The 21,373-nt window shown below is 44.6% G+C and overlaps 1 protein-coding gene across 1 annotated transcript in view; it reads right to left on the minus strand.

Moving 5' to 3' along the window:
- utrn (utrophin) overlaps positions 1-21,373 on the minus strand; it is a 227,020-nt gene that overhangs the window by 133,505 nt on the left and 72,142 nt on the right. Inside the window, exons 38-58 of the mRNA XM_084082101.1 lie at positions 19,531-19,659; positions 19,048-19,218; positions 18,112-18,228; positions 17,307-17,462; positions 16,556-16,693; positions 16,187-16,282; positions 16,040-16,060; positions 15,744-15,917; positions 15,467-15,639; positions 12,923-13,073; positions 11,589-11,764; positions 10,887-11,022; positions 10,275-10,424; positions 9,827-9,979; positions 9,615-9,716; positions 9,303-9,417; positions 8,160-8,377; positions 7,750-7,867; positions 7,407-7,612; positions 6,437-6,591; positions 5,889-6,078 (exon numbers count right to left, since the gene is read on the minus strand). Coding sequence (XP_083938227.1) covers positions 5,889-6,078; positions 6,437-6,591; positions 7,407-7,612; positions 7,750-7,867; positions 8,160-8,377; positions 9,303-9,417; positions 9,615-9,716; positions 9,827-9,979; positions 10,275-10,424; positions 10,887-11,022; positions 11,589-11,764; positions 12,923-13,073; positions 15,467-15,639; positions 15,744-15,917; positions 16,040-16,060; positions 16,187-16,282; positions 16,556-16,693; positions 17,307-17,462; positions 18,112-18,228; positions 19,048-19,218; positions 19,531-19,659 — 3,045 coding nt within the window. The remainder of the gene's footprint in view (positions 1-5,888; positions 6,079-6,436; positions 6,592-7,406; positions 7,613-7,749; positions 7,868-8,159; positions 8,378-9,302; positions 9,418-9,614; positions 9,717-9,826; positions 9,980-10,274; positions 10,425-10,886; positions 11,023-11,588; positions 11,765-12,922; positions 13,074-15,466; positions 15,640-15,743; positions 15,918-16,039; positions 16,061-16,186; positions 16,283-16,555; positions 16,694-17,306; positions 17,463-18,111; positions 18,229-19,047; positions 19,219-19,530; positions 19,660-21,373) is intronic.

Genomic DNA, 21,373 nt, shown 5'->3' on the forward strand with positions numbered 1-21,373 from the left:
GCGAGAGAGAGAGATGTGCCTCGCTCTGTACTCCCGCTGCGAGAGAGAGAGAGAGAGAGAGAGAGAGAGAGAGAGAGAGAGAGGGAGAGAGAGAAAAACAGACACAGACACTGGTAGAGACAGAAGCTGCACAGTATGACCTCCTTATTGACTGGAAAACGAGTTGGGGGGAGACAGAGAAATGGAGAGGGGGCGACTGCTGCAGCAGGACAGCAGACGACAAGCGCTCTCTATGTGGAGGCACAATGGCATTATGTGAGACGACTAGGTGAGCGACAAATAAATGAAACAGAGAGAGAGAGAGAGACTGGGAGAGAGAGAGTCGCAAGTAGAAATTAGATACACTCACTGGGGGAAAGGGAGTGTGTGTGTCGTGTCGGCACACGAGTCAGAGACTGAAAGAGAGCAATCAAGAGAGACAGTGCGCTCTAAAGTGTATCTACGCGTGTCCCAGTTGTAGCTGTGACACAGATTAACTGAGGACAGGCTTACTGCGAAACACACCAATAGGAGATAAAGAGGAGGAGTTGGGGGCAGGGGGAAATTGGAGTTAAAGCTGAACCAGGGGAGCGGGGCGGGCCAGCAAGGTCAGCCCGAGATAAAAAAAAATGCTTTAAACATCTTTCATGGCGAAGAAAACGGGAGGATAAACTCAGGGGAAGCAGGCGTGCCTCTACCTGAGCGTGCGCAGCTCGCCTGGGCAATCAGATGGAGATAAGAAGGAAGCAGGCGGGGGGAGGATAAAGCAATTGCATAAAAACCAAAGAACGAGAGAGAGAGAGAGAGAGAGGGGCATTCGGGTATGACTTGTGTGAGCGTCAATGACGAGTGCTACTGAGGTGAGGTAATAGTCCCATCAGTGAAGATGAACGGAGAACAGACGCGCAGAGGTCTCGTGTGACCATTTGGCCATAAACCCAATGGGGTGATTTAAGTTATTTGTATTCACCCCTGTGACTCTCCAGCTGCCCCATTTATCTGAACTACAGCTGAAAGAGCTCTGTTCATTTTCATTTCAGGTATTTATTTGAAGGAGGAAAAAAGAAAAAAAGAAAAATCCTCTACATGAGGATTTTTCTCGTAAAACTTTTCTTGTAAAATCCTCTACGAGAGGATTTTTCCCACACCAGGATCACAGCTGAACTATGCTCTGCCCTGTCAACTTCTGGGCGTTAATTGAACTCAGTAAAACAGAATTTGAAAGCGTGCTGTGTGCAAAACAAGATCCACATGCGACCATGCTCGACAATCAATACACCATGACTCAAATATAAAAAGGAATGCACGCACACTCCATCTCACCTACACACACACTGCACACACACTAAGTGGTAGGCTAAAGTGCAGTGTTCAGAGTTGCGCTATGGGATGCATTAAAGTGCATGGTTTCTGCTTGCCTTGTCAGTTGATATAATGGATGAGGGAAATTCGCTTCCAAGGCAGGGAGGAAGGGGAAGCGTGCACACGGAGGCGCAACATGTATGCCTTCATATTTTTAGAGTGCTCGACGCTCGTACATTACACAGTAAAATCTTCGGTGTTAATTTATCCATTTGTAACTGAGAGTGTACAAAATAATGTAACCAAACCAAAAGCATCTCATATATTAAAATTGGCTAATGGGAGGACCGGCCAGCCGGCTGGCCATGTCATCACACTCATGTCACTATGACTCAGCCATAACCATGTAAGGAGTACCCAAAGCAGCTACGCCCAAATATGGAGTGTGTTGTCTAACCTCAATGTGTCGTCATGGCTGATGGCATCAGGTGCAAACAAAACAGTCAGCTCCATACAGTATATAACCGATATGACCATATATGGGCATGCCCATATATGAGCATATTACTGATGACATCAGGGATCTCGATACATGGGCATATCGGTTGGATTGGCAGTGCAACGTAGGTGTGAGGGCCGAGTAGTGGCCCGAACCTCTAGTTTGGTTCAATTTGTACACTCTCAGAGTTGGATTAACACTGAGGAGAGCTGTAGAGCTTTGGTTTAGCTGGAAGGTTTAACTGGCTAGTGCCGTCCATTTCAGTCATTCCACACCTCATTGATTCTACTTCACAACAAATTAACAGGGGGATAGTGCACTGCTAAATCTTGTTAATGCTAAACAGTCAAATCCTCCATGTTAATTTAACTCTCAGTGAGGACTTTACTCTGTACAGCGCTGACCGCAGTGTGTTCCCAGTAATAGACAGGAGGAGGGTATGCTGTGTTAATGTTACAGTGCTGACGGTTGTGGGCTCCCAGTAGGAGACAGGAGGAAGACGTGCTCTAGCATTCTCTGCAGTAACTTCAGGTAACATTATAGGGGCACACACACACACACACACACACACACACACACACACACACACACACACACACACACAGTGAGAGAAAGCAATAAGGGTATGTAGCAGAAAGGGCAAAAGGCCACTATGGGAAGTGGTTTTCATCATGCACACTGTGTGTGTGTGTGTGTGTGTGTGTGTGTGTGTGTGTGTGTGTGTGTGTGTGTGTGTGTGAGTGCATCTTTGTGTGTGCATCTTTGTTGCCCACAACCCTCTGTCTGCACCACATGTTATTCTGTGAGTGTGCGCGTGTGCGTGTGCGTGCGTGCGTGCGTGCGCGTGCGTGTGTGTGTGCGCGCGCGCGTGTGTGTGTTTGTTTTCACTTTGGTTCATGCCAGGCTCCATGCTGGTTTTGTGTCAGAAAACCGCAGTAGAACATGAAATGAACCCAGATCTGTGCTGCACCATAAAACCACCAACACCCACCTGCTAACAGTAAGTATTTTAATTAATAGAAAAGGGCAATGGTGTTTATACGACGAGCGACCTTTATGGCAATGGAAATGAGAAATGCTCACATTAACTGGCATCACACAGAGCCACAGTTTCAGAAGGGGATGCTTCTAGATGTGTAAGACATACAGTGTCTGAACTGTCCTTCACAGTTTGCCAAAAAGTTATCTGTGCTTGCACAGACAAATTACACACCTCTAACAGACTCGGTTAAACACACAAACCACTTGTGTGCAATTCTGATAACAATAGATACAACCTCTAAATGTTAAAACTAGTTCATTAGCCGAAATGAAAAAAAAAACTGTTATTGTGCATGGCGGCACACAAAACCCTTGGGCTGAAATCCTGATAATGAAACAACCGGTGGAGAAAACAAAGGCATACTGTCAAAAATGTGATTAAAGCAGGACGGACAACTTGACATTGGATAGTGACAGAGAAATCGATGGGAGCTGTACAGTCACTGGGGGACAGCATTCTGAACAGTACATACTGTATCTCTGACTCTGTTCATCTTATCTACTCTCTCTGTTGCTTTTACGTTTCCTCTATTTCATTAACCCAGCTCATACTTCTGAATGCCATCCATCAATCTTCACACCAGCTCTGCCACAGAGAGAGAGAGAAGAACAAAGACAGACGCCATGAAAAGAGATGAGGAAAGTCTGTGTGTGTGTGTGTGTGTGTGTGTGTGTGTGTGTGTGTGTGTGTGTGTGTGTGTGTGTGTGTGTGTGTGTGTGTGTTGTACTTCATCTACTTCACAATGACCCGCGTGATGAGAGGGGAGAGGCCTGACACTCAAACAGATATGAAAAACATCAAATTAAGATGAAGACATGCAGCTTCGTCAGCCAAGATGAACATCAGAATAAGTGAAAACAGTGAAAAGTGAAGGCAGAAAAAATAATCATTATATATTATGCACGTCTGGCCTAGAATTCAAAACTAGCCAGGGGTCGATACTGATGAATTAGAGTTTGGCGTAATGACAATGCCCCACAAAAACATAAGCGCTATCAGCAGAGAGGCACCATCCGTTTCCTGCAAGGTTTACCGGTACCATGTCACACCCCGAGCTGAGAGACGGCTGAGAGACGGCCTGATGCCCCCTCTGCGCTAATGGAATCCTCCAGAAAAAAACAGCTGTACATTCATGCATGCTGCTCAATGCATCTCACCTATAGCTGAAACCTTGGCCTGCTTGTAAACCCATGTCTGGGTGTTGGAAGAGGGGAGGCGTAGCATGACGGCATCCGAGACAAAGGGATGGAGCACGTCATTATGGCAGCGATGCATTGCACAAGCAGTGTGTGTGTGTGTGTGTGTGTGTGTGTGTGTGTGTGTGTGTGTGTGTGTGTGTGTGTGTGTGTGTGTGTGTGTGGCTGTGTTTGTGTGTGGCTGTGTGGCTGTGTGGCTGTGTGTGGCTGTGTGGCTGTGTGTGTGTGTGTGTGTGTGTGTGTGTGTGTGTGTGTGTGTGTGTGTGTGTGTGTGTGTGTGTGAGTGTGAGTGTGTGCCATCAGCGTATTGTGTTGCCTAACGAGGGTTTCTTATCAGAGCTACAGCAGATGTGTGTACCTGTACGTGTAATATTGTATATTGACGATGTCGGACAGAAACCTTGTATCTCTATATTGTGTATCTTTTTATGTTTTTCATAAATGAATGGTCTATTACTTTGTCGTATGACAATATGGCGCAAAAATAGTGGATCTGTTTGTAGATTGGCTATTGTATTTTCGCTATTTTTTAAATAGAACAGAACAATTTAGAACTGAACTAATAATGTTCACCTATAATGCCATGCCCAAAATAGGTTGAAAGTCGTTAAGTCTGTGTGTGGGTTTTACAAATATTTAACCAATGAAAATGTACAGTGTAACAATAGCTTGTGACTAAATAAGTACATTGGACCAACAGCGACGATATGCAGAATGAATGCCCCAGTCTAAAAGGGGGAGGAAGGATCCGTGTGAATGGGAGCCACATGGTGTGTAATCCAAACAAGATATGGGAACAGGACCCTTTGACTTCAATATGTTAGGGCTTTAGGATTAATGGCTACTTTATCTAGAGGTGAAAGTTAGGTGAAGTGGTCCTGAATTAAACATTACATAAAGGGGGAATATAACTTGTGTCAACAGACTCCCCCAGTGGGGGAGATCTGTGCAAATGACAAGACAGTGAAAGGACACACACACACACACACACACACACACACACACACACAAACAGAATTCCTGATCAGCAACAGGACAAAAAGATCAATGAGCTGCAGCCTCACACATATGAAAGCACACACAGCATCTCATTCAAACATCTTTAACTGGCAGTGAGTGTGTACATATGGGTGTGCGCACACACACCACAGCCCCTGTCCTTTAACTGAAGGGTGTGTTAACAAAGGATGACAGCAAAAACTAATAGGATAGCACCTGTCCATGGATAGGATATAGCACCTAGCCATGCAAGCATACACACAACCACACTCACACAGATCCAGCGCTCCCTTCGGTTTCCTGGCCTACGTACCCATAGACATATAAAGGTAGACGCCTCCTCCGACTCTGAGGCGTCTATATCTCGGGCACGCACCAGCTTCCGCCCTCCCTCGGGAGGTTTCCACGTGCGTCACAGAAGGGGACGTTCGGTAGGCCAATCAGAGGCCTAGCAAACGTCCCCTTCTGTGACGCACGCGGAAACCTCCCAAGGGAGGGCGGAAGCAATACAAGGTATTGCAATACAGGTCGCTTCAATGAACTGCAGAGGTCAATGAGGTATCTAGGTTTCTATATCTATATATGGGGCGGCAGTGGCTCAGGGGTAGAGTGGCCGGGTAGAGTGAACTGGAAAACCGCAAGGTTCCCAGATCAATCCCGGGCTGGTGCGCTCCCCTAGAGTTAGTGTCGACGTGTCCTTGAGCAAGACGCTGAACCCCTTATTTCTCCCGATGAGCAGGTTGGTGACTTGCATGGTTTCCTCCGCCATCGGCGTATGAATGTGTGTGTGAATGGGTTAATGGCACAATAAATGTAAAGCGCTTTGGATAAAAGCGCTATATAAATGCACCATTTATATCTATGTACGTACCTCCAGTTGTCCTCGCAACTCCTTCACGTGGGCGGAGTCCTGAGACAGCTCCTCCCTCTGAGAGGCGTCGGCCAGAACATTGACGGTGGTCTCTGCCTCCTGGAGCCATTTGAGGAAAGCCTCCAGCTCTCGGAGGGACGTCTGCAGGCCCTTCAGCTCACAGTCCAGCTGGGCCTGCCGGTCACTCGCCCTGTCACCACACATTAACAGCACAGTCACATCGTATCTCTGCGAGACAGTACACCAGGGAGCCAGTTGCACCACCTCAAACTAAGTTCAAACTTAGCCTAGTTATACTGTAGCTTAAATGGCTTTTAAAAAGCCAATGTGGTGCAACTGGCTCCTGGACCTATGGAACCTATTGTAATTCAGGGAGTAGGTCTACTTCATGATTACTTACTGACCACAACCTCAGCTCCCTCATCGGTAATAGTATTGAATGGTGTGTGTGTGTGTGTGTGTGTGTGTGTGTGTGTGTGTGTGTGTGTGTGTGTGTGTGTGTGTGTGTGTGTGTGTGTGAGAGCACACACACGTGCATGTGTGTCTACCTGTTGTTGATGCCGTTCCAGGCTGCGTTGTGCTTGTCTGTGACCTCTTTGATTCTCCTGGTGTCGTCAGTGGCATACTCCCGCAGCAGGTGATTGGACAACTCGTTGAAGGCAGCCACCGTCCCTTGGCCTTGGCCCAGGTCCTGGAGGAAGGCCTGCGGAACGAGTCACTGACATGAACACCACTGCCAAACGGCGGCTGAGGGCTTTTTTAGATGGTCAGCAGCACAACACTGTTCCCATTTCTATGCGTCATATTGTGACACATGGGCAGGTATTTCTGACGTCCACATGCTGATGCCAAAAGCTACCATGACACTTCTTTGCCCTACTACAGTATGTTAAAACCTAATGTTAAAAGGGTGGCATTTGTTATGTACAGTAAAAGGACAGCCAGGTAACCTACTTTCACTGAGGGCCATTCCACTATGGGTTTAAAAAAAAATCTGAATTCACCTCTTACATTTGGTGTTTGTTTTCAGTAGTAAAGGTATATTTCAGCACTCTTATTTACAACGGCATAAGAGATTTACAAAAGCAAGAGGAAAGTGTTGTTTCTCTAGTAACTGTTGAGCACAGTTTCCCCCTAGTGTTTGGGTGGCTGTACTGCAGCTTGGCTGAATGAGTTGTCCAAAGACTCATAGCCAAGTCAGCATCACAATTAACATGATGGATGATGTCAGTGTATCAGGGTATATTAAGGTCCAAACGTGATGTATTACGGACACATGATTAATTCACTTAAGTCCACCTCATGCAGATTACAAGTGGATAAATTACCCGTTCCATAGAGTAGGATCATTGGGTCAGAGTTCTTTTTGTCTATTACGAGCACAGGGAGTCAGTTACCCTTGAGTACATTTTTATAAGGACGGTGCCATGACAGAGACAGAGAGTCAGATAGGACAGAGTCCCGGTTAGGAATAAGAGCAAAATGGCCATCATGTGAAAATGCTAAATTCCCCTTCACCTTGTTGTCAGTGAGTTGTTTAGTCAGGGGCTCTCTGGACTGTTGCAACAGGTTCTGGAAAAGCCTCTCGTTCTGCCCAATCAGGGCCATCGTCTCCTGTCTCTGCTCCTCCCACTGGTTGCTGTGACCAATCATGTTGTCCAGCTGCCTGAGGCGTGCCTCAACGCCATGCTGCGTGCTATCCCATTGGCTGCGAACTTTCTCCACTGGAGAGAGATACAAAAGACTAATTTAGTCATTGCTTTGCTTGTAATTAGCCTGTCTACAGATAATGCGTTTCATATAAACATACACAAAAAGTATATATGATGGTTTCAATGTAAAGGTTTTGCTGTGGACGTACGTTTCTCTGTGATGGACGTGCGAATGTCCAGGTCAGACGTCTTGTTTTTGATGTTCTGGGCCAGTGTGAAAATGTCCTCAAGCTGGGGGTGGCGCTGTTCAAGGTCAATCTTAGTCACCTGCCAGGACAACACACACACACACACACACACAGTATTTTAAGTATTTTCCTTTTTTCCCCCCACAATACGCTTGTGTCCTCTTATCAAAAACACAAGTGAAAAAAGCTGCAAAAAGCTGTGTAAACTTCACAACTCAAGCCTGATTCATAAATAGCTGCGTGCGGGTGTCATGCACTGAAAATAACAGCCCCACAAGCTCTGGGACATGGGCTATTTTCGGATCATGACACCCAAGCACAATTGCGTATCACTTGGGCTTTACTGCATAATCGTCCTCCTCCATTCCCACCTGCAGACGTCCCATGGTGGTCCTGATCTCCTCCGTGTCGCCCACGGTGACGATGTTGGACTTGAGCATCTGGGTGATGAGCAGCAGCCAGTTGGCCAGCTCGGTGGCCGTCTCATTGAGGTCAGTGGGCGCCACGGTCTCCGGGGTGTGGGGGGTCTGGTGGTGGGGGTCCTCGCTCACAAGGCTGGCCATCTGGACCGCCGAGGGAACCGAAGACACTGGGGTGGGGTGAGAGAGGGACTTAAAAATGGCTGCAAACATGGGAGTCGGGGCATGTTCTGTTGACACGTTATTCGCATTTTGTCGTTTAGTCCCCATCTACTTCCTCCTCATATATTGTCACATATAGCAGTGGTTCTAAACCTGTGGGTTGGGACCCCCTGCATGATTTGGGGGGGGGGGGGGGGGGCTAGATGACAGTGAAGTGACAATTTAAGAACTTTAAGATCTTTTTAATAACTCAAAAAAGAAGAGAAAAACTAAGATTACTGCATCAAAAGTAATCAACAAACTACAGTATACTATAAAAACTGTTAAACCATTGGCCAAATTGTCAAATAAAACAAGAAAGAGTCAAAAGTTGTGAAAATAGCAGAACTACAAGTTCGCACTGCGAGGCGTTGTGAGCTTGTAGATCGGCTACTTTCACAAATATTTATCTATGGAACAGAGTAAAACTAAATATAATGCCTCAAATGTAATGCCTCAAATTCAAAAAATATTATTTTGTGGGGTCCCCAGTTCAAATATGATTATTTTGTGGAGTCCCCAGTTCAAATATGATTATTTTGGGGGTCAAGGCCTAAAACGGTTCAAGTTCCGCAAGAACCACTGACATATAGAATAAACAGTACCGATTAGAAAATTGTTTTTTCTCATAACAGCAATTACTTCTGCTATGCAAGCATGTGCAAAGCTACCTGCCACTTCCAGTACATTTTATGTTTGATGTATGTCCATATGATTGAAAGGGTAAAATTTCAATGCAACAATAAAATGGAGGATTTAATAGAGAACACATTTTAACGAACACTGTGTGTTCAGTGATATATTAGATATTAAGATGCATGTGAATGGAATTATATGGAAACGGGAAAAAAAACATCTTCAAGTAGACACAAGAAGAACAGAGATGGACTTTACCGAGTTGCTGATGCTGGACAACGTGCTGTGTCCATGGAGATACAGGTTGATGGAGAGAATCCCTCAGCCGGTTGTCCAGAGCTTTCCAGTCGGCTGCCAGCTGCTCCACCTTACTCTACACATAACAATAGAAATACAGTCAATCCATTTGCAGCACCACATTGCTACCACATAAGTTCAGACAACACATCAAACCTCTGAACACAAAGCAAAAAAAAGTACAATTTAGACGCTAGAACGCCCGATAATAAAATTCAACTATTTCAACTTCAGCCGATATACATGTGCACGTTACTATAGCAACTGGTCGACCTTTTCCTCGGGCATCAGCTGCTGTCGCCTTTGCAGGTCTATGGAACGAGCCAGCAGGTCTTCCAGCTCTCTCTTCCTCTCCTTCATTGAGGCCTCTAGAACCTACAACAAAGAGTAACAGTGGTTACTGATTTCAGGCACCAAGTGTGCAACGTTAAATGTGTGTATTTGTCGGTCCACTGTGTTCTTTAGAGACGAGAGATGGTCTCTACCTGTGCCTGGGCGTGGCTGAGGCCTCTGGTCGTCAGTGTCTGGTGTGTGACCAGGACCCAGTCAGAAAGTCTGTTCATCCGGTCCTCAAACTGGCTGTGGCTCTGCAAGTTAGCCTCCACCTCGCCCACCTTTTCTAACAACTCGCGGTTCACCTGCGAGGGAGAGGGGTGGGGCAGGTTTGGGGTTGGGTGAAAGCATATCGCAGTGGGTAGGAGTGTGGTTTGGGGTGCAGTGGGGTTTGAGGCACACAAGGAATAAGCCGGGAGGTATTGTACATAAAATACTGCAGCAATTATTGTTGACTCAGCACAGCAGTAAAGATAGAAAGATTAACCGATTAAGACCTGAGGCCGATTCTACAAACGTCTTCTAAATCAGTTTTCTGGAAAAAAAAGAAAAGAAAAATGGACTTTGAATGCCGTGCCGGTTACAGTACCACTCTCTCACCTTGCACCAGTTGAGGTTGATAGTTCTGAGCTTGGCAACGTGCTGCTCTCTCTCCTGGGAGCTGACACTGGGACTGGCCAGGATCTGTGGGGCATGCTTGTTCAGCCAACCAAGACGTTCATTCTGCGCATCCACCTCCAGTGCCAGTGCCTGTCGGAGAGACAGAAGCGTTTGGGCCTTTGACCTTACAAAGAATCGCTCAATATATACGTGTTAACTAATGCCAGAGTGACAGGGGGAAAGAGCGAGAAAATAATGTGCTGTGAAAGAGAGGTATATTGTGTGTGCGTGTGTACCTGCGAGCGAGAGAGAGAGAGAGAAAGAGAGAAAAGTCTGACTTTTAACTTTTTAAATGATGAATCCATATGCAAATACTGTCTGTTTCAGATCATGAACACTGCACGTACATCACAACACTGGGCAGAGTATGGAAAACCCACTGAGATGCTAGCACCAAGTCGTGCAGGAAAATAAGGAAAAAAAGACAAAGGAAGGGTGAAAACGCAATCTAAGCTGACCGTTCTGACCTGCTTCAGCAGCAGAAATAGAAATTGCCTTTTCCACCGTGAAATTTCAATTGAGTCAAACGAGGGTAGAGGTGCAGCGCTATACCTTGAGTTCCTTGAGGTTCTTGTCGGTGGCAGTGACAGGCAGGCAGCTGACAGCACTCTCTGCCTGCTCCAGCCACAGAAATAACTCCCCGCTTCTCCTTACCACGTCTGACAGAGCTGGATCACCTCCAGCAAGCCTAAACACACACACACACACACATAAGGTAAGAAAAGAAACAGAGGGGGTAATGGATTTCGATATAAACACACAAGCATGCACGTAGAGACAAAGAGACACTAGAATGTAAATGCATTCTGAATCAAGACAGCGTGTGCGCACACCACACACACACACACACACACACACACACACACACACACTAAACACAACGATTAAGATCTCCATTTGCCCAAAATGTCATGCAGGTCTAATGCCAACATTTACATTTATATTACAGTTGTATACTGATCGAGCATGCTGATGACATTTACCTGCTGAGCACTGATACAGGAAGTTATGAGCTAATATACATTTGGTTACGTTGCCTGTCCCACTGTTGGAAAGGGAGCTTTACCCTCTATACAAGATCCTGCAGTAAAATCAAGATGCTCTACAGCCCACAATCAAGGGAATGATACATGATACGATAGTGATCGCACCATTGTCAAACTTTGACATTTGAATCCAAGCTCCTTAACACTCCAAATCTTGCAAACGTTTTTCAGTGAGGTCTTGTCCCGCGTGTTGCCATAGATATAATACCTGCGCTGTCTGTCAAGGACTTGCCGGTTGACGACCCTCCAGCGCTGGCCCAGGGTCGCCAGCTTCTCCTCAAGCAGAGGCCCGTCGGGGGCTGACAGCTGCCCGATTATCTGCTCCCCTGTGCGGGTTAGCACTGCCAGGACAGGCTGGTGGCTGACCAGGCCTTCCTCCAGCTCCTAAAGTAGGCAAGTGTAAGAGAGGGAGAGAGAGAGAGTGGGAAGAAAGATGGATCAATACAAGCACATGAACCCCTTCACTCAGGGCCAAATCCCCCAGCTGAAGTTTGTCTTTCCAGGGCAAATCTTCGATTGACACGCACGTGTGATTTGTGGCAAATCAGGATTTATGCTGCCAAGTCTCCACTTCCACCGAGAGAGATTTAACTGAACCCATAAAGTAAGAAGAGTGAGCTTAAAGTCTACTGAGCGGTGAGTCAGCTAATTGATCTCTCACTTCGCACACACTTGATCTTGCATCTCATGTCTCTGTGCCTCGTAAAAGCCCTGTTATACGTGGTTGTGCGCCGGTGTTGCGCATTGAAAATAGATCTACAAGCTCACTTACAGATCTATAAGCTGACCTTGTAGATCTGCTATCTTTTGTCCGTGACATCTGTGTGCAATTAAGTATAAATTAGGCTTAAGAAAGAGTTAGTGGAAGGAACAAGTTGGCTAGAGGCAAGGGCAGCCCCGGCTTTGGCAGTCAGGTGGATGACGATGTTAATAATGGTGGCGAGGCAATCCATGTCATTGTCAGACTCCTCAAAGAACTCAATCCCCTGTGGGAAGGAGGCAATTTGTAATAATGAAGCCAAGCGACTAAATAAAATGTGTTCTTTCCTTTGCCCTCTCTCACATGACTCTAGTTTCCACTTCTATATTTTGCCAGCACTATATAATGACTGTACTGGACAATTACTATACCGTAGATGTGATGTGTTGGTTGATTAGGCACAGTAAAATGATCAGTGTTATGCTAAATTAAAGTATCTCAAATCAAACTCTCCCAGCAGCTTCAATCTCTGATGTAAACATATTGCTGTTTCATATTTATTGGCTAGGGTTCATTTAGCTTTTGGTAAGTAAACATTCAGTGTGGCTCCTATATTAACACATCAGTTATTGTTGGTTTACATTTAGGTGAAGGCAAATAATACTGCATGCAGTCAGTGAAATGAGATATTATTACAAACTCTCTTTGAGATAGGTTCAATCAGATGTACAGAGGAAAATCATGGCAAATACATACCCGCAGTCACACACACACACACACACACACACACACACACACACACACACACACACACACACACACACACACGTCCTGTCCCTGACCTCCTGGTGTCTGCTGGCGGTGTCCAGGTGCAGCTGTCCGTCAGGGCCGCTGCTTTCAGCCAGCACCATCTCCGTGTCTGTCAGCCACTGGCTCAGGTCATTCATTTCACAGTGGAACTGCCTCCACTCCTCTATGGCACGATCAAACCTCCTACAGGAAACATGCATTCACGCAAAAACACGCACACACATATATTTATTTTAGAATCGAAAATTATAACAGTGACAGCAATTGCTACAACGGTTCCCAGTTTGATTTCCGGCCCGGCTGGACCATTTGCAGGATATCATTTCCCTACTCTCTCTCCACATTTCATTTCTCTCTCTCTCCACTGTCGCATTTAAATAAAAGGCTTAAAAATCCACCCCCCCACCCAAAAAAAAGATTTGCATTTCCTAAACGCTTTCTCGCAATCAGACACAGACCATACACGACTGATTATACAGCATGAGCACTCAAATTCAATCCAGTTTCCCATGAATGAACCAAATCAAACTGCTTTAAAATTCATCTCGAAAGCTCAAAATCATGTTTTTTTATTGAATATATTTTAAATATTCATTATGGCCTGAATACGTAGTGATTGCTATCCCCAGTTTCCGATAAGTGGAACATCTGGGGAAAAGTTCAAATTTATATAAAAAAAGACAAAACCACACTTCACCCCACCTGACCTCTATTAAACACAAGTGAACCGTGTGTCAGTTGGGACTACCTGTCAACAGTTTTGTCGTTCAAGGCACTGAATTACAAACAGCCGGGACGGCTGATTGTTCTGACATGCCAAATCAAGACAACAGATCTTTATCATGTCGACGGTCACAACAGGGGGCTATTCCCTCATGGAAGGAATCCAATCTAATCCACGAAGGAAACGGTGAGGGGGAAACGGATTTGGACAAGCTGCTTCACCATTATATTCTGTTAGGACTGTAACTTTCCAAGATCTTCTTAGCGATTATTTTATAGATTACTTATTCGATTCATCGAATAATCGAGGAGTGTTTTAAAAAAAATACATTTATGTATTTATTTTTATTTTGAGTAGACAATTCTTTTTACCTATTTTTTCTCCCCAATTTAGCCGTTATCCCAATTAATTCCTCCTTCTGCTTGCCACTGCTGTTGTACCATACGGCCTACAGGCTCACCTGCCAGTAAGGAGCCCCCACCAGGAGGATGTAGAGCCATCTTCCTACTCCTTCCACTCACCATTCCCTGCTGACAAGTGCCACCCAGCCCGTAAGAGTACATGCAGTGACACATTTCAACCTCCCCGCCTCCCTCCACTGAACACTGACGCTCGGCCAAGCCGGATGCACGTGGATTCGTACCCCTAGAATCCTGCTGTGGTGGACAGGTACTTTACTCCTGCACCACCCGAGGGTGCATTCATTTTTTTATTTTAATTCTTGTACATCAATGAATCGACATGAAAAAATGTGGATAATCTTTTTTTTATCGATTAAATCAATTAGTCTGATTAACCACTTAAGCCCTAATTTATATTTTGTTGTGCAATGATGATTTTTTTTCTCATTATTTTAATTTTGAAAATAATCAATTTTATTAAAATTAATTATTTTTTTTCTAAAGTCTGCTCTTTTGATTTTTTACCAACATGGAAGGAATCCATATATGTTCCATCTTAAAAATTTGCCTAGTACTTCATTCCATTGTTGTGTGCCCACCCTGTACTCAACGGATGTTTGTTTATGGCCAAGGAATTGTGCTTCTAGTAATGAAGGTCACCGGTGAGCCTGTGTGAGAGAGTGCATGTGTTGAGTGCGTGAATGAGTGAGTGAGTTTGTCTGCAAATGAATTATGGAGTCAACAAGTGAGTGAATTAATGGAATGACAGAGTCTGTGAGGGAGGGAGTGTCTACGTGCAACAACACATGTTTGTGCCTAAGGAACAGTTCTGATGGTAATCAAGGTCACCACCAGAGTGAGTGTGCGCGTGTGTGTGTGTGTGTGTGTGTGTGTGTGTGTGTGTGTGTGTGTGTGTGTGTGTGTGTGTGTGTGTGTGTGTGTGTGTGTGTGTGTGTGTGTGTGTGCATGCAGTTGTAGGTGAATGGGTGTGTCTTGACAGTGTGCCCTTGTCTATCTGTTTATCTGTTCTTGCCGTCTCCAGACTAATCAGACAGTTGACATTCATTGTCTCTCCAAAATGGGTCAGGTCATATCCAGACACACACACCCCCCCCACACACACACACACACACACAACAATAATTATGATTCATTTGATTCTATTTTGCATTTGTCCTTCTTTTCTCATTGAGGTACGTTGTGACAAAGTGATTTGTTAAAACCACTCTATGAATACATTTGTTTTGATTGACTGCTAAACCTTTTTCAGCATTAACCTTTTTTAGCTCGTTCATGTTTTTGTTCTCCAGCATGACTCCAACAAATATGTTTTCCAGTACAATGTGCTCTTATCCAGACAAAAGAATTACTGATTTAGCCTCAATTCTGGTAAAGCACAATTCTGAATTTTTGTGTGTGCGTGTGCGTGTGCGCGTGTGTGTTTGTCCCACCCCTTGCGGTGGTTGTACATGCGGTTGAGCCGGTCCCACTCAGCATTGAGCTGGGTGAGGGCATCTCCGATCTGGGCCACTTCGCTGGGCGAGGCGCCCTGGATGGCATCGGGCTGGCGTTCATGGATCGATGCCACTTGGTCGCCTAGGCGGTCAAGGCTCTCCTTGATATTCTAAAAAAAAAGGGATGTGAGGGATTGAAGCATAGTCAGAATTCTGATCCAGGCCTTTTTTCATGATCATTTTCCAAAGATCAAGCATTTCTTTTTAACGCCACCTTGAGAGTGTCCTCCTGGCAGGAGAAGTCCTCATACAGCCCCCCACTGAGCTCTGAGGAGTTGAGCAGCAGCTCATTGTCGGCCATGGCCAGCAGCACCTTGTTGACATCCAACAGGTAGTCGGAGGGACTCAGAGAAGACCCAGCGCCGACACGCTCCACTGGTGACATCTGCTGGCAACACAGGAAGAGGAGGAGGGACAAATCAGAGAAGATGTGGGTGATAGAGACAGAGAGAAAGTAAGAATGAGTGACTTTTGGTATTTTAAATATTTACCTGGACCACATTATCATACCACAGAAGTGTTAAGTGACACCTTAATGACATAAGTGACTTCCCCTATAAGCTTGTGTATGTATGTGTGTGTGTGTGTGTGTGTGTGTGTGTGTGTGTGTGTGTGTGTGTGTGTGTGTGTGTGTGTGTGTGTGTGTGTGTGTGTCACCTCAGCACACAGCTCGCTTGTCTGTTCCGTGAAGCTGTATGACGAGGAAGAATCCATTGAGACCTCCATCTGCCTGCTTCGCAGTACCCTCAACTCCTAAGCCATAGACAAACACACACACTGTTTGTCGAGGCTAAACTTTGCATACAAGCACATGAACACACAGAACAAGAAAAGGCTAAGCAAGGCCAACTACTCTTTAGGTAAATAGCAGCACATGCTCACGCAGTGCCGTCCTGAGCCCTACATTGGTAATTCAGAAATGAAGCTTTACTAAACAACAAAATGTTGTTCATCAGGAATGTTAACATTCCACATTTTACCATGTAGAAGATGGATAGACCCCAGTGATGTGAGCACCTCACCCACCCTGTGAGCAGAATACTGGCTCTGCAGCCGGAGAAGCATGAGTGTCAACTCCTCCCTCTGACCATCGTCAGATGCCTGCTGCAGCACCTCTTCTCCTCGCCTCAGCAGGTCCTCCACGGCGGCCTTTTCCTCGTCCATCTGGCGAAAAATGACAGGAGGTCAAGGAGGTCAAAACAGTTGAATTGTCAGTAGTAGAGCCAACGGCATTACTGGCAGTTACCATCCACGTTTTAAATGGCTCTCTTGCAAACAATGAGGCATGGCCTGATAGCTGCGGAAATGAGGCAGAGGCTTCCCAGGCCAATCTTGTTTGTGGTGGGAAAGAAAGTAACTGTTGTTAAATGGTGCAGCGACCTTGACGAGGACCAGTGTGTGTAACACCATAAACCTTGATAGCACAGGCTGGAGTTACACACTGACCAATCAAAGCTTGTCTTATCACACGGCAACACTTTTATACGGCTCATATCACGGCTACATGCTCTTGGCCGCATGAATACCTCATAAAACGTATGAGGAGATTACATTTCCCTAGCTGATAAGACACAAAAAGAGAGTAATACTGTAGGCGCTACTTGGACATTTACTTAGCAATGATGTGTTTTTTCTATTGTCATCAGCAAAACTAATAAAAAAAACGATGGAAACAATGAAAACATTTACACAGCAGTCAAAATACTGCAATATCTGAAACCATAATACTGTTGTTTTCTTTTCTTTTTTATAACAAAAACAAACTTGGTGTGTATACCTTGTCATCATCCAGAGTGTGTGCTGGGTCCTGCTGTTGCTGCAGGGCCCTGAGTGTGTCCTGTAACTCTGTCTGAAATCCCTGCACTTCACTGGGCTTTGGGGCTCCTACACCATCAGGCTCAGTCAGTACCTCTACCTGGTTCTGAACCACCTGCTGAGAAATGATGGCGACATCACTATTGCAAACCAGCTCAGAGAGAACACGCTGACAAACAACATGCCAACAATGAAAATAGGCACGATAAATGAATTAAACATGACACGTACAATAAAATGTACAGTAAGACTTTTTATTAAGGTCGGGTCTATAATGTGCCATAACCACATTTATAATGCTTTATAATGCACTTATAAGGCATTATAACACTCATTATAAATGTTTATAATTATGCATAACAACTTATAACAAGGTTTATGAAGTATTATAACTTAGAATACATACAATTTATAAGTGCTGCTCATAATGCATTATATGTTATAAGTTGTGCAGAATTATAAACATTTATAACGAGTGTAGAAGCCTTATAAGCACATTATAATGCATTAGAAATGTGATTACAATGCATTATAGACACAACCTTTAAGTAAAGTGTTGCCGTGTAATTATCACTTCACATGGGGTTTTACTTACAAAGCATTTTTTATAAACTCTGGGCCAGTATTTTAGTCATGTAAACATTTTGCTCAATGAATCACTCAATGATTCTTAAAGGATGTTGCAATAAAACTGTTCACACTTGTATTTAATGACTTTCATTCCCCAAATGCTGGAATCAATTAGGTTTCAATAAAATTGTTTGTACCTGCTGAACCATCTCCACTTGTTGAACCATCTCTACCTGCTGAACCATCTCCACTGTTTGAACCATATCTACCTGCTGGACCACCTCCCCTCCACCAGGTTCCAGACTAGTCAACATCTAGACACCAACAAACAGGTCAAAGATATCATTAGTTAACACACTGATGCTTTTTTTGTATTATTATTATTATTCCAAATGAAAAATGCTCTTCAAAATAAATGTGCAGTTATACGATTACATTTCTTTCCCTAGCGTCAATTGATTTCTTTGCTATACCAGGACCCGTACATAAATTGATATGCCAGAAACTAAATGAGATGAAAAAGAGGTAGCTGGCAAGGGCTTTTGAGACCCAATTAAAAATGTAATGACCACGTATTTTCATTCAGCTCAGAGTTACACCTCGCAATAATTGCCTGTATTGCCTGAACTGTATAAACAGACTTTAAATTGTGAATACATTATACTTTGAATGCAGAAGGACAAAGAATATGGCTTTATACTGAAGGCAAAGTTTGTGTTGGTGCAGATCTTTGTTGACCTTGATGTGTGCAGTGTGTCAAAGAGTTACAGTATGTTTTCATGTTGCTGTGACAACAACCTTGGGCTGTATCGGCTGTGTGAGAGAGGCTCTGTGCACAATAATGCATTAGAGATGAGTCTGTTAACCCTGTTAATGAATGAATCAATGCTGAAATGTAATGCTGAAACAAAAGATGGGACTACTATATCAGTGGTGAGGGATGACATGTTTACTATTTGGTTGTTGTAGCGTGTGTGTGTGTGTGTGTGTGTGTGTGTGTGTGTGTGTGTGTGTGTGTGTGTGTGTGTGTGTGTGTGTGTGTGTGTGTGTGTGTGTGTGTGTGTGTGTGTGTGTGTGTGTGTGTGTGTGTGTGTGTGTGTGTGTGTGTGTGTGTGTGTGTGTGTGTGTGTGACCTTGGTGGTGTTTATATGCTGGGAGATCTTGTCGAAGTTCCGGTTGAGCTCCGCCAGCTTGGGCTCCACTACGTCTCGGCAAGCGGGTCCCCTGCTGGTCATCAGGATGATAGCCTGGTCTCTGACACTGTCCACACGCAGACTAATGTCCTCCAGTTCTTCCAGAACACGCTGGGGACAGACAGTAAACTGGTTCAAATAGACTGGCGTCCACCCATACGTCCATCTGTCCTATTCACTTCCCATGATTACTACATCACAAAATGACTACTACTCTTTTATGCTTTTTAGATTTAAAAAGAAAAGATGGGCCCAAGTCGAAACAGAGAAGGAAAAAAACACCCTAGTGTTAGTCATAATTTACTCTAACTTTGCAGATATTACCTCTAAACCAATTGGAAAAGGACCAATACTCTTCCTCACGTTCACCACAACTCCTGTCTCTCTCTCTTTTCACCAATAATCAACCCATTTCCTAGCTACCTTGACCATCCTCTCCCTCTCAGCCGTGGACAGCCTCTCTGCCTCATCCAGGTGGATCTGGGTCTGGTAGAGCCAGGTGCTGATGTGAGCCAGGTTCTCATCAAAGATCTCCACCTCATTCTGGTGATTCTACACAGGATAGAGAAACAGAAGGGAAGGGATTTGATATTGTACATGGATGTTAACATGGATTCAATGCTGACTGGACCATGTTCTGTTTTGTTAAGCTTATTAACCCTCCCTAAATGATGAGGTCTGTAACTATCGGGGTGGACCCAGCAGCACTGAACACACTAGTTGGTGCTACTAGGTCTTGCTTGAATGTTACACACAAACACATCAAGTTTAATAAAGTCTGGATAAACAGAAGATTATATAATAAGGGACATTTTGAAACATGGGATTTTTTTTCCCCTCTTCCCAACTTAGTCATCCTGCCAATTCCCTTTGAACAATGCACTACACTGCATGGTCCCTGTTGCTGCTACCCCCCACAGTTGCTCTGGGGAGGGTGTAGACAACCACATGTCGTCTCCGATGTGGTGAGTAGTTTCACCGGTAAAGCTTAACAGAAGTTTATGCTCTCTCTGCTCCACTCCCCGCTGAATAGATGCAGCAACCAACCACCATGAGTCACTAATACGGCGACAAGGACCAAATCCCCTACCGGCTTCATAACCGTAAACACAGCCAATTATGCTTATTGGAACGCCCGGCCCAGAGGAGTTGAACCCCAGTCTCCGCACTAGTACTTTACCCCTGTGCCACCCAGATGCCTAAAACATGCCTTAATGTACCAAAACAATGAACTAAGAACACCAATTGTTGTCAGAAGGTGACAATGTTGATGACCAGTAAGGAAGAGTGAGACAAAGTGTGTGTCTCTAGGTTTACTATGTTATGCTATTTCCTTATAATGAGTTTCTATGGAGTGGAAAACTCTGGAAATCTGGAAAGCATTGGATCATTGCGGTCTTATTTTTACCAGCTTGTGAAAGCAAGCTGGTCTACATTCAGTCGCTGCACTAGTCATCACTTTTTCCTCATTGGCTGTCCTTTAAGCCAATGGGGACTTCGCAATGCCTTCCCATACTCTGAACGGGCGCAAGAGCGTCGTCACTGACTGAGTGACGGAATCAGTCAGCACAACACATTCACCCGAACGTCCTCTCAGGCTATGGCATCACATCACAACTGCCGGCGCTACATAAAGATGGAAATGTGCATCAGTTGCCTCAATAATCTAAACTGTTTTATTTGATTGATGAATGGCCCAAACAACAGTTTACCGACAGCACCCCTCCCCCATCTGACAACGTTGACAGCGGTCTGTCTGATACAATAGCCTACTTAAATTATTAGATCACTAGAAAGTCTGCAGCCACAATGAGGCATTCAGGTCAGGATTATATTACATAAAAATGTATAGATTAATAAGAATGAAATTCGCAATGTCTCTGAAACAGTGTCAAAGGAGTTGAATATGTTATACTGCAGTTTTTATTAGAAGCCTAGTACTTCTAAGTTATTTTTCTTTATGCTTACAGTTAGATGTTGGATTGTTTGTGCCTGTAAGAGTGCATTAATACATCCACTACTGCGTAGATGTGAAAGGCACTTTCACATCTAAAGGCTCTTTAATATATATATATATTTGGTCATGTTTAGTAAGATGCAATGTCACAAGTCATGACAGTACTTTAAGGGTTTTAGCTTGGCACAAGATGGTATAATATGACTGTCATTTCCTGTTTGACAGTAGATTCATTTTCATGACCAAAACACTGTGACACTGTGACAGGGTGATTTCTGAATATGTGACCACAAGGTACAAGCACAACTT

The sequence above is a fragment of the Gymnoscopelus microlampas genome, assembly GCF_963454915.1.
Source record: "Gymnoscopelus microlampas genome assembly, chromosome: 16".
Classification (NCBI taxonomy): Eukaryota; Metazoa; Chordata; class Actinopteri; order Myctophiformes; family Myctophidae; genus Gymnoscopelus; species Gymnoscopelus microlampas.